The sequence below is a fragment of the Lasioglossum baleicum genome, chromosome 2, assembly GCF_051020765.1.
Source record: "Lasioglossum baleicum chromosome 2, iyLasBale1, whole genome shotgun sequence".
Classification (NCBI taxonomy): Eukaryota; Metazoa; Arthropoda; class Insecta; order Hymenoptera; family Halictidae; genus Lasioglossum; species Lasioglossum baleicum.
Genome location: NC_134930.1, coordinates 13,485,061 through 13,498,308, shown reverse-complemented (window position 1 = coordinate 13,498,308; position 13,248 = coordinate 13,485,061). Strand labels below are relative to the sequence as shown.

The window sequence follows — 13,248 nt, the reverse complement described above, 5'->3', positions numbered from 1 at the left end:
CATTAATAAAATACATTTCATGGTTTTGGTATATTAATTTTATTAGTAAAGTATTTACATTTTATAAAAAAGATAAATTATAGTTTTTTAAATTATCAAGATTCATTTTGATATACATACATTTACATCATAGTTTGACGGCACAATACTTTTTTAGCTTCGAAATCTTCCCATGTTGGATGTGTGGTGTATGTATATAAACGTTCCATGTTTGTAGCATATATAGTATGATTACTAACCAGATTTTTGTAAATCTATTTGGCAAACAGAAAACATTAAGTCTCTAAAATATGAGATGTAGTTTAAATATGCTCAACAAATTTTCAACTATTGTTCAATTATTATCCTACCTTGAGAGTACGTTGTAAATCAGCTGTACTGACAGGTTTTAATGGGGGTGGAATAGTTTGCGGAGAACACGCGTAAGCAAAAGCTGTGGCTTGTTCTGCCTCTTCATAATTTGGTTTTATCGAAGGTACTTGACCATAAGGATCTACTATTTTTGTTGGAAATTGATCTGATAATTGTAATATATGAGTAGAATTTCTTTTCCAAGAATTTGGTACAGGTTCTCCAATATTATAAATGAATGAATTCTCTCGCACTGCGTATCCCTTTCTCCTAGTAAATATTGCAGTCAGTATATTCTTCAAAAAGATCTGTGTTGCAGCTATAACAATATGTGCGGTATTCTCTTCTGCTCCATCCATATTGTTTTCCCATGCTGCGAGCATTAATCTTGCTAATACGAAAGTTCTATCTGGTAATACAAGTTCTTGTGCACTAGATCGATTTGCTCCAATGGGTTCATCTCCGACGGGAGAGGATGTTTGATTTAGCACTTCAACATACATATCTGCAGGCTAAATGTGGAATAGAGAAAAAGAATATACTATTACGTCAATCGAAATAAACAATTCCAGAATGTTCATTTGACGAACCTCGAAGTTTGATTTATCGGTTTTGTATTTGCGTTTTAATCGTAGTCGTTTCTCTTTAATGACTTTGTCTCTATCTATTTTACGATTAGGTGTAGCAGCAGCTAATCCTCTCACTTTATTGAATAAACATAGAAGAAATTCATTATGAAGATGAACTTGATCATCTGTCATAATGTTTCTTGCTTCGCAATCAAATTCTTCTTTTGTTGTCTGAAACAATAATACTTATTTGAAAAACAACAATACCAGGCATTATAAAACATTTCACAGTTACATTAAATTACCTTCATTTGAAACCAAAGTTTCATTTTTTCAAAGTACCTGTCAACAAAATTAAAAAATTGTAGAATAATGGTATTTTAAATACTATTTAAAGATGGTTTAGATATATGCAAAATTAGAATTAAAGATCCTTGAGTATCTGACAAATAACCTTTACTTCAATAATATAAATTTGTATATAATATTATATACGTCTTACACTTTTGCATTCTCCCCAAGAGAGGCTACAAGACTTTTTCTGGCTAAATTCAACTCTTTCGATGTCGTCATTTTTTAATAAGACATATATATATTTTTGACTTAACAATGTCAAAACAGTTCTAACAGTTCGAAGTTCGAACTTAGCGTCGACATATGTTCATCGAAGAATCGGTATCGGTTGATGCAGCGGCGAATATTTTGATCTTTTCAAATCTCGAGCTCAGTTTCGTTGTGTGTACGGTACTTTTCCAAACTTCATACTTGTCACGGTACTATTCTAATCTTCATACTTCGTTACAATTTCAAGTATATTTACAAATATATCTCTAATATTGATATCTCTAAATATTAATTTTAATTATGTATTATTTTGAAATAAATTATAATATTATTTATATATATATAGGTATCCTTATTTTATTTACACTCCACAAGGTTTAATCACAGACAAAGCATGTTAATAGACCAATCACTGGATGTATTTTTCTAGCAGAGAGGATATCCTCTCTGTTTCGTGCTATATATTTCAGATTGCGTGCGGGTAGCTATTGAGTTGGGCACTGAGTTGGAAAACTACATCCGTAATCGTTGATGCATGTTCCATGCCTTTGATTTCCAATTTTAGCCAGCGTTTTCATAACCTCGTGAAACATGCGTATAGAAACGTGTTATTTCTGTTCGTCCCGGATTTATCCGGGACATGGGATCCAATTTGTAAGAAATGATTGTAAGGTAAGCATTTTATACGGGGCAATTTATAATATCATAGCTTATGAACGATTTATGTTTAAAGTATCAGCGTTCTATTATACGCGACGATTTTTAGGTTATGTGTACATACATTGTTTTACAATATAAACTTCGTATAACGAACATCGTATAACAACATAAATTTACGTGTACATTTTGTAATGTTCAATTTTTTAAAAAACAGATCTTCAAATTTTGTCGCTCGAAATGTCACGCTGCTTTCAAAAAGAAGAAAAATCCAAGGAAAGTCAAATGGACCAAGGCATACAGGAAAACAGTTGGCAAGGAATTGGCAGTGGATCCATCCTTTGAATTTGAAAGAAGGAGGAATATTCCTGTCAAATATAACAGGGAATTATGGAATAAGACAGTGGAGGCAATGAAGCAAGTAGAAACAATCAGACAGAGGAGACAGAATCTACACATAATGCAACGGTTACGTAAAGGACGTGAATTAGAAAAAGAGAGAGACGTGAAAGAAGTTCAACGTGATTTAGCTCTTATAAGGTCTCCTGCTGCTGGTCTTAAGGAAAGGAAGAAATTAGAAGAAACTGCAGAACAAGACATAAGGATGGAAGAATCTAATGACGAACAAGAGCCCCAAGAGTTAGAAATGAATTAATTTAGTTTATTAGGACACATTGATAGAAACATTTGTTCGAAAGCAATACATGTTTGTTTACAGTATGTGTTTCTCAATATTTTGTTTCTTACAGATTACGATTTCTATGAAATTATATTTTTATAGTAGAGGGGCATGACTCTGTTTGTATTAAAAACTTGTAAATATAACTAACATAATATTCGATAAAACTAAATTTATTGTATTTTTACGTTCTAAACATCTAGACAAGCATATTTTATTGACTATTCTTTATACTTTGTTTCTAACACGAGCGTGTGTCTAATATGATTTAGAGCCAATAAATTCATATGACGCGCATATGTATGTAAACGATGGAAATAGTATTTATGCCATCTTTAATTTCATTAATATTAAAGTTTGATAACGTTGGGTGTGACATTGAAATGGTCTGGACCCCTGAGCCCTATATAGACAGAATTAACACTTCCTTTTATGAATCTCACATTATTCGACGATGTTAGTTTTCATCCTTGTGTTAGATTTAAAAGATGGGAAAGAATAGGGGATAGACTCGTTTCTAGGATTGCAAGGGTGTGGGATGCGCCATCTTATTTCTCGATAATGTAAAAATTGGGTTTTTCAGTAGTGAAAAGCGCTACATAAGGCCCGCTACACACATCCGTTTTTCTAACGTGCGGCGGTAGAAAAACGGATGTGTGTAGCGGGTCTAAAAGATCGATCTATATTATTTAGGTCGCACTCGCTCTCAAAAGTCTTATTTTTACGTTTACGAGGCATAATTTTACATCTTTATGAAAATAGCTACATGCGCAGCTTTATGTTTTTCAATAATACAAATTACGCCTGGTAAACGTAAAAACAGGACTTTTGAGAGTGACTGCAGCCTAAATTGATCTTTTATCTAGCGCTTTTGACTATTGAAAAAGCCCGTCTTTGCATTATCGAGAAATGAGAAGGCGCATCCCGCACCCTTGCAATCCTGGAAACGGTCTATGATGTTATAGAAAAATACTTTGGGTGAAATATATCATTTTCAGTGGAAATCAATGGGTTCTAATGCATATTAATGGGTAGACTACACAATTGGGTACTAATTCATGCTAACAAAGAACGAATTGGGTTCGGGTCAGTGCTGGGATTCATGCGACCAAATGTATATAGGAACGTATCTACGTCCTAAGTTTGTGGGGAAAGTAGTCGAAAACTATTATTGGCAGAAGAGTACCGGAAGAGTTCAGAAGTTTATATATTGTATGCATACATATACATGTTCAATTTTAATGCAACACATACATGTTTTACATTCATATTTCAAAATCAAAAAATAACAAATTTTGCGAAATTAGGCGGGTATACCAAGGTACCCCATTTTAGCCACACTTTTACGTTACTGACGCTAAAAAACCCGTGCAATATCCCAACACTCGTTCGGATCCGCTTGGTCCAGCACTATCGCTTGAGTAAAAGGTGGATACAAAAGATAGATTCAATTCTAATAACAGACGACAGAGGGTGCTGACAGGTCAAGAATGCTCTTAGCTTAGTGCTTGCTCATTGGTGTTTGATGCCTGGTGGGGGAACTATACTGTTTCGTACTATCGAATATGCCGAGTGATAGCTGGTGTATTTAGTAGTGTGTTTCACGCTGTGAACTGAGGATATAGGCGGCATTCTATTATCGCGCGATTGGCCGTTGTCGGCACGTTGTTATTCATTACAATAGTTGTCCACCCCACTCCAATCACTCGATGCTCATAACATTTGTGAAGTCGGAGTGGGGTGGACAGGTATTCTGACTGCTGGTGTAGGTGTCGGTCTGAAATTTTCTAATTCTTTGAATACGATTCACACGACTTCCTGAGAGATTCGACACTGCGAGGAGAGAGGTGAGTGTAACGATGGAAATTCCTTGTCATCCGTTCGAAGCATACAAACTTCCTGCTGTTTCCATAGAAACGTTTTGTTGCCTGTGCTTGCGAAATTTGACAAGTGTTTTTTAGTCAAATCATTACAGCATCATATTTATCATGTCCATTTAAGACAAATAAACTTAGCCAGGTATCGTTAGTATTATTTCTATTGATTTTTCGTAATTCTTATTCGCATTCACATATGACAGAATAAAACTGGTCCTTATTCATTTTAGACGTTTGACATTTGTATAACTTGCACCCGGGTAGATTAACCGGGCTCCTTTCCGTGTGGCAGGTGATACGTGGGCTATCGCATATGTTTATCGTTAGAACACTTTTGGGCTAGGTCAGTAACTCTGCAGAAAAGACGGAATAACAATCAATTTCTTGGTAGTAGTAATCAAAAATGAAATCATTATTGTTCCTTTATCTTACTTCTAGTTCGTGTTATTCAAGTAACAATGTATCTGATTAATCAATAGACAGCGGATCTTTTTGCAAAATAACATTTTTTTACCTGATTTGCGACAAACTGGACTCAAATAGAAATTTATTTTCTTTCTTAATATATTTAATAGGTTAACAATAATGTAACAGTATTTTTAAATTCTTCTAAAGTTTTTACTGTTTTAAATTTACGACCTACTCATTTTTGTCATAAATGCATAAAATCCGCTATCTATTAATCAATGACTTACTGTTTATTTCACTTGAAATTTTCACGTGAAATTTACGAAATTTTTGAAAACACTTTCTTTAAAGAAAAGGTTAAATTAGTTATATGTATAAGTAAGTGAGATTAATAAATATTGAATGATAAGCCTGTCTGTAGGAAAGAAAGACAAAAGTCTCGAATGTGCATTTCCCTTCGGATCGTATGTACAAATGTACATATATGTATAGTATCTACGTGTTGACTTGGTTCAGTGTCCATTTGACAGTTGTAACACGTTCAACATATATGTAATTTAAATATTGATTTTCATTGAGAGCAAATAATTTACCACAACAAACAACAACCATGTTTGTTATACATTTCTGTTTAGTAAAGTAAGTAAACAAATCTTTTAAAACCAATTCGTTTGTAAACAATTTACTTCTCGAATGAAATGTGCTTTAAACAGTTCAAGTCAGTCACACTCTTTTCTCATTCAAAGTGTCAAGTTAGTAACGCTATTTTTGCAACATTATACTACAAACCATCCTGTATATTATGAACTTCTTGATTGCATTCTAAATGCAGTCTATTATCACTCGTATGTGTTTAATGTTATCACTAGACTGCGGATGTTTATGCAATTTTTAATTTTTAATTTCAAGAGAAAATGGGAACAAATAAAATCTTATTTTCAGTGGTACTAGCCTTTATAGGTCTGAAATAAATAAAAATCGTATTATATTCTGTGGAATTTTATATTCTAGCGTTTTTTGAAAATTTATAAGCCATAAATGCATAAAGATCCGCAATCTATTGGGTTGGCAAGAAAGTAATTTCGGTGGTGAAGTAGAGCCCAATTTTTTTATTCAAGCAATGAACTTTAATGAATAAGAGGTTTCCCTTTTTGTTCGATGATCTTTTGCCAAGTAGAATAAATAGGAAAATATTTTATTGATTAAAGTTCATCGCTTGAATAAAGAAATTCGGTTTTATTTCACCTTAAAATACCGAAATTACTTTCTTGCCAACCCGATAGTTACCACTGTTATCGGTAAATTACAAGATAATTTGTCCTGTATTCCTGTAAAATATTCATGTAAAATACAAGAAAGTCAAAGTAACTAACTTAGACGTCATGAAAGTAAGTACGAAAATAAGAATGTGCTGAATGTGTACGTACAGGATAAAAACCGAAACGTTACCGGAGTGATGTGCCGGACAAGAATGATTCACTTTAATTAGAATCGTGCCGCAATATTGGCTGTAGCAGAGGGATATCCGCTTAAATCCGAATCTGCGCACGTGAGAAAAGCGCGACAAGCAAGTTCGCGACACGTATTGTGTATGTCCATTACTACATTCGTGCAACGTCATCTCTTTCACGCGTGCTTGGTCTCGGAGGTGAGGTTCATTGGCGAGACTCGAGAGGAATTTTTCAATACTGACCTAATCCGCGTTAGAATTCTACAGTGCCTGGTCATCGAATTAGGATCACGTACAAAAATGTCACTTTTATGGTTATAATCATACAATATGATTATATCGTAAACTCCTTCTGTTTTAGAGTCCTTAGAGGACTCTTTATATTAGCCAGCCAAAGGTCTGGCGCCAACACCTTTTTCTGTGCCACGCACAGCAGGGAACCGTCAAACACGCTCGAGCTAGATGGACCGATACTCTCGAAAAGGAATATTGGAAAATTGAAGAAATTTGGAAAATACTGGATACATAAAACCAGGGTAGTAAGGTTCTGTCCGATGACTTGTTTTGGCGAATATAAAGGGACTCTTACACGTCTTTAGGATCACGGAGATCCCAATATACATATATGTACGATGGAGCACCGTGTCACAGTGTCACAGAGCCAAATCTGTCACAGCATTACTTTCATCGAAAAACACCCCTGTGCTCCCATGGCCAGGCAATTCTCCCGACTTGAATGCCATAGAAAATGTTATAGAAACTCTCCAATCACCACATCGTTGAAAACAAAAATGACAGATATTTGGGAAAATAACGAAGATGAAAAGCATATAATAAAGCAATGTATACAAAGCATATACAAAGGAAAGGATACAAGCTATCATCAAGGCAAAGGGTGGAAATACGAGATATTAACACCTGTTAATAGTGTTGTGTACAGTAGTAGTGTATTGTGTTACTAGTTAATAAACTATATCATTACAATTTCAACAGACCTTTCAATTTTACGGAAAACATGAAAAATGCTGAAAATTTGGAGTGGTCCTAATGCGATGACCAGAGACTGTATTTATGGTGGTGTTCGGATTTTTGTCAGTCGATCGGCCACGTTCCCTTTACGTAATTGAGAGGATCCGAATATTTCATCTTCATTAGTAAGCGGCGCTCGCGGTCGTTGCATTGTTGTCTTCGAGTATTGCTCGCGTGCGTCATCGGGTTCGATCCACCTCGGGTTACGGTCGTTGTACAGTGTCAAAGGATACGCAATGTCACAGAACTCGCCGAAGACCAATGAATGACGAGATTATACAGGGTGATTCTGGAAACTGGGACAAGCTACTTTTGTCGTAAAGCACGTTTCTGACACGAAGTGTTAAATATCTCGTGAAGTATTGACATTTTGATGACCTTGGGTTAGTACTTTTATACGTAGGATAATAAAACGGATCGGTTGGTATAATAAAAAAATTCTGTTGCATCAAAGAATAAAGTGCAATTGCACCTGGCGGGTGCATCGATGTGTCCACATGAAAAATAAGGAGGAATTTTATTATTACTATCATTTTTTCCTATTTTTACTTACAAAAGAGTAGTATCGTATAGTATGAGATTGCATAGTAATCCTACTTCAGTAATTAGTTTGCGTCCATCAAGTTATCTCGAGTTATCTCGTCGAAACGAATATGTGTTGATAGGATGTTGATCCGATGAATTTGAAAGTTTGATTTAATTAGCACTTTTCTGTGTAGTCTTCTCGCTCGTAAGGCTTCCAGATGAAGCGGACAATCCTGTATCGGTTCTGAATTATTTAAAAAAAAAGACACTCAACGCGATCCACGAGGAGCAATTCAACACAGGATTCGCGATGAGTTTTGATACAAAAAGGGATTTATTTTTTTCCAGCGTTTTTGAGACGTCTATACAACGAGCCAGGCATAGGGCCAGGAATTTTCTTTCTGTGAGTAAACACAGGTGCACACTGCACCTCGATCAACAAATATTTTTGATACACGCCTGTTTACAGAGAGGTTACGGTGCACAACATACTAAAATCTTCTTCATTTTTATCCTATGTGACTGAACTTAATATCTTTCTATAGAATTCTTCGCTTTCTCTTAGTTTTAACTTATTTTTAATGGTAATAGGGTGGTCGATGGTAACACATTAAATATATTACATACATGGTTTGGTGGGTAGACACGGGTTAATTAACCTAGCTTTTAATTTTCGAAATGATGGAGAACTAAATAAAGAGCATTCTTAATGGTTGTACTGGTGTTTCTAGATGATGTAAGATTATAGGACTCTACTGAATGAGAGATTTTTTCTTTTCAATGGGTTCACGCTTAAAAGATTGCATTGTTCCAACACGCAGGTTTCTCTTGCTTGCGCCACGGAACTCCCAATATTTCGGTCAGTATCGATTGTACTGAATGTGAATGCTATACATATGTATAATGTACATATGTAGGGTCCTCCATCTGAAGCATCTCGATGCGCATTCTGGCACCACGTCCTCTTTCCTTGAATTAAGCCAGGGGTCAAAAGAATTATAGGACTCTTTAATAGCTTTTATTACATATGTTCTGTATATGTGTTATGTATCACACACAAGTTCCGATGAGAACAGTCGAGAACAAGTTCTTGAAAGTGAAAGTTTTCATTAGAATAGAACTTACAAAATATAACGACGAGAACAGAACTTGCAAAATATATCTACAGTAGTTTTACGTAATAAAGCGACAGCTGTGTTATGCAGGAAGAAACTACAGTGTATTGGGAGAAGTATAAACAAAAAATTGTACAGTGCAGCGAAAGTATGACATAATTTTTACCACGTTCAGGCCAACTCTCACAACTTGGAGTAAACCTCGAAATGGGAAAAGTCTTAATCAAATTTTAAGAGTTTGCATCAATTTTTTCGAGGAACGGTTATTTTACATCCTTAAACTACGAGAAAACAGTTCTCTTTAATTGAATTTACAGCGCCCGTCATTTACAACTTATTATAAAAATGGAAAGACGTGTTTTAAATTTTCAAGCTCGTTCGAATTCAGTCGCGTCGCAGTGAATGGCTGTTGTTATTTTTGCGAATCGGGCCGGCGCGTTTTGATTTATGCAACAAATCGATTTTTCGAATCCGTTACACGAAAATAGAGTTGGCGTTTCTACGACCGCTTTGCATCTTTCATATACCGATCGTGATACCAGACGGTCTCGCTCGTCCCGAGGGTGTACACCACGTGGAAATTATGTTGGTTACTGTGGGTGCACATTGCGGTTGGAATTCTTCTGCGATCGATCGCTCTCTTAGGATAATTAAATTCTACTTGATCTCTCAATTTAGGTTGATGACGAAAAAAAATATAAAATCCTATTAACGGTAAAACATCAGACCACAAATGAAATTGATTTAATTAAGAAGAAGAAACAATTGAATGGGTGTCTGGAAGAAGGACCTGTCAGGATTTTTTAATTTTATAGGAGCGTATAAGTTTGAACTCAAAATGTGAATTGCAATAATATAAACCAGCTGTAAATGACATAGGCCCTTCTTCCATTAAAAAAGACTGAAAACTGATAGACTTTTTTTACGATTTGTCTCATTAAATGTTAAAGCAAAATAAGTTCCTAATTGCGCTCTTATAAAATTTAAAAAACCGCACATAGGCCCATCTTCCAGATACCCATTCAATTGTTTCTTGTCGATTCACAATGATAGCTATCTGAAAGTTTAGCCATTCTTAGAACTAGAGTTCGAGCAATGATCGTCATGCACGAAGGAGGATTCCTACGTGTAAGAAATTGAAAAGTTCCTAAACATTCGATTCGGAATCGTATATTCGAATGGAGCGAATCGGGCCAATGCCATTTATCGTCCCACATCGCGAAATCATGGTATACCGCTACCTTTCACCGTTGATTTCATGTGTTTAAGGTTGAATTCCTTGCTAAGGTTCTACCTCTCACCTGTATCGTTTCGATCACTTGCAAGCTGTGCGATCCGATAGTTATCGTTCACCACTTTCAACGAAATTGTCTCCACGAGAAAATTTCGAAATTAGGAAAAAAGTATGAACGACACTCTGATGGTATTCGATCTTAAGAGGCTGCGTATCTTTGGTAAATTAACAAAAATAGTACAGAATACTCTTCCAAAATTTTATTTGGAAATTGATAATAACGGCCTTATAGTACTCATCGTGAGGATTAAAAATGTCTGATCAACATAGATCCTACAAGCAATTCTTTCCCAGCAAAAACAACTTTTGTTATTTATTACTAGACTGCGGATTTTATGCATTTATGGCAAAAATGGGTGGGTGTTATTTCGAACAATGAAAAGATTACCAGAATTTAAGAGTATCAATATGTTTCTTACAACGGTACTTAATCAAATCACTGAAGAGAGAAATAAATTCCTATTTAATTCATGTGTCTTGCAATTAATACATACAGAAGTATTCGTACACCCTTTAAAACAGAATAACTTTTTCATAATTGTACTAAACGACCTGATTTTTTATAATCAATTAGAAGCATTGGTTTACGAAATGATACGTAAAAAAGATTTTCCAAAAATTATAATTTACAAGGTTACGTGCAAAAATAAAAAAGGCATTTTTCAAAACTTTTTTATTTGGGCCCTTAAAGAGAGAAAATTTAAAATATATGTAAAAGTTGATTTTACAGGGAAAGGATTGCGGATATGGGACCTTTTTGTTAATCACGATTTATACTCATCATCTCCTTCACTATTGGGCCAAAATCCACCCTTGTTAGAGAAAAGTTATTGCGCTGCTGCGAACCAACACAGAAACCGCTATGTAAATTACACTGTTACGAATCCTTCACCGTGAAATATTCGCTGCGACCGCAGAATATTCGCGTTGGTTTGTGGGATCCTTAAATGTTGGCTACCTGTCTTGGCATCCGATTATTCTTACGGGTACTCGTGAACCAGCGCGAATATCGTTGGTCTTGATTCTCGTGCAAAATACTAGGGCGTTCCAATTTCAAATCGATAGATGCGATTAAAAGCTTATTGCCCGCCTCGAGAAATCCGATACGATCCAGAAACAGCTTTTCTGAATGCAAATTACTTGATTCCATCACACCCGAGGGGTATTATGTAAACTATTCTCTGAATTGAAGTGTGTCTCTGCGTGCATTTTAAAAGAATGTATCTAGCACCAGCAAGGTCAGGCGCAAGGAAACAGGATTGTAAGTCAACGGTTCCTTTGAAGTCCTCTTGTCCTGATTCGCACGCATTTTTCTGTTCCGAATAAGAGATAACAATACGTAGCATGGTCCAAATGTGTGTACGCAGAACATTTGTTGAAAACTTTCAGCTCATTATTTTCGTTACATCTTCAATTTGAACGTCAATTCAACTTCAGTTCAATACGATGAAGTGATCACTACGGATAATCGAGGATCCAAATTGTGTCACGCTTGGTGTTATTTCAATCAGAAAAGTGTCACGAACATAATGGTAGAAGTTTCACAAAAAAATCATTAGAAACAAGAAAGTTTCATCATCAAAACTCGGTGCAAAACGGTGCATTTGATAAATCATTTCAACGTGGAATAGCTTATAATTATAAATAGCTGACGATTTAACTTGACTGCTAAAAACTTTGAATGAATGAACCCAACTCCCACTATCAGAGGGTTAAAAGATGTAACAAACATTACTTCAATTATGCCTAAACGTTTGAGGCACCCAGCTGACATCAAAGGCTATGTAACCAAGCTTACATTTCATTTATGCATTAACTAACACACTAACTTACGAACAAACTGTATATTCCTGTAAATAGAATTGGTGACATGCTATAACGTTACTTTTTCACTCACCGTGTAAAGCTATGTCTACACTGAAGCAATCAGAGTCGCCAGATTAAGACTTGTGTCCCCACTTTCGCCACGGCTCAGTCACATGACGTGTTCCGTCACAATGTCACGTGACTAATCCGATACTGGAGAGGGTAACTTTTTCCCTTCAATTCGAGTAGATTCCCCTCATCTAGCGACACCGGAAGCAACATCGAGCGATGTTTCGTCGCCTTCTTCTTTTATTCGGTCAAACCGGCGATTTTTTCATGATTCTTGCAACGTCAACTAAATGTTGCTCGCTGTTGCTTCAGTGTGGACATAGCTTAAGATTGTATTGTTGTTAATACCAATGTTTCCTAACGTTCAGAGTGTGCTGGGACAAAGTTGGCGCATCTATATGGGGCAATGCGTGTCGTGTAAGTCGGGCGCCGTCATCGCAACCGGTCATCACGCGTCGCTCACTGGCCGCATCATGGACAAGCCTGGCAAGGTAAATTTGAAAATAATAATACCCCGAATTATACTTTTAACCCTTGTGCGCAACGTTCAGGAAGTTGGGATATCCACAGTAAGTCGTATAAACAGGTATTGAAGAAGTTATGGAACTCTTTGATAGGTTCTGTTCAAGAAATGAACCGTTTTGAACGCGCGCGTTTTGATAAACGTCCTTATGTTATAAGTTCCCATGGGAGTGGATAATAAATTCTGAAATTTAATAGTCCCAGCTAAAATGGAGTGATTTTTTTTCTACAGTAAGAGAGTTGAAGGGCACGTCTCTCTCCTTTTGAAGAGTACTCATGCTCGGGGAAAAAATTCCCCTTTTATGAACATGTTTGACCTAGAACAGACCATTT

The 13,248-nt window shown here is 35.8% G+C and overlaps 3 protein-coding genes across 10 annotated transcripts in view; 2 read left to right on the top strand and 1 right to left on the bottom strand.

Moving 5' to 3' along the window:
- Positions 1-21: 21 nt before the first annotated feature.
- On the bottom strand, positions 22-1,886 carry LOC143217171 (transcriptional adapter 1). Its single transcript, XM_076441056.1, has 5 exons — positions 1,423-1,886; positions 1,226-1,262; positions 942-1,151; positions 351-863; positions 22-254 (listed from the first exon to the last, which is right to left on the bottom strand). The coding sequence occupies exons 1-5, from the start codon at positions 1,491-1,493 to the stop codon at positions 123-125; spliced, it is 963 nt and encodes a 320-aa protein (XP_076297171.1). The 5' UTR covers positions 1,494-1,886; the 3' UTR covers positions 22-122.
- A 111-nt stretch (positions 1,887-1,997) lies between these two features.
- Rpl24-like (ribosomal protein L24-like) lies at positions 1,998-2,992 on the top strand. The gene is made up of 2 exons (XM_076441219.1): positions 1,998-2,156; positions 2,359-2,992. Exons 1-2 carry the CDS (start codon positions 2,076-2,078, stop codon positions 2,794-2,796), a joined length of 519 nt encoding a protein of 172 aa, XP_076297334.1. The 5' UTR covers positions 1,998-2,075; the 3' UTR covers positions 2,797-2,992.
- A 1,436-nt stretch (positions 2,993-4,428) lies between these two features.
- The window catches only part of LOC143217054 (uncharacterized), a 73,054-nt gene continuing 64,234 nt past the window's right edge, over positions 4,429-13,248 (top strand). For 5 of the 8 annotated variants that reach the window (XM_076440787.1, XM_076440765.1, XM_076440835.1 and 2 more), the window contains exons 1-2: positions 4,430-4,667; positions 12,762-12,884. In XM_076440787.1, coding sequence (XP_076296902.1) covers positions 12,792-12,884 — 93 coding nt within the window. In that variant the 5' untranslated portion in view covers positions 4,430-4,667; positions 12,762-12,791. Of the gene's footprint in view, positions 4,668-8,457; positions 8,513-12,761; positions 12,885-13,248 lie in introns of those variants that run through there. The other 3 variants (XM_076440775.1, XR_013010713.1, XM_076440806.1) reach the window with 3 other exon arrangements.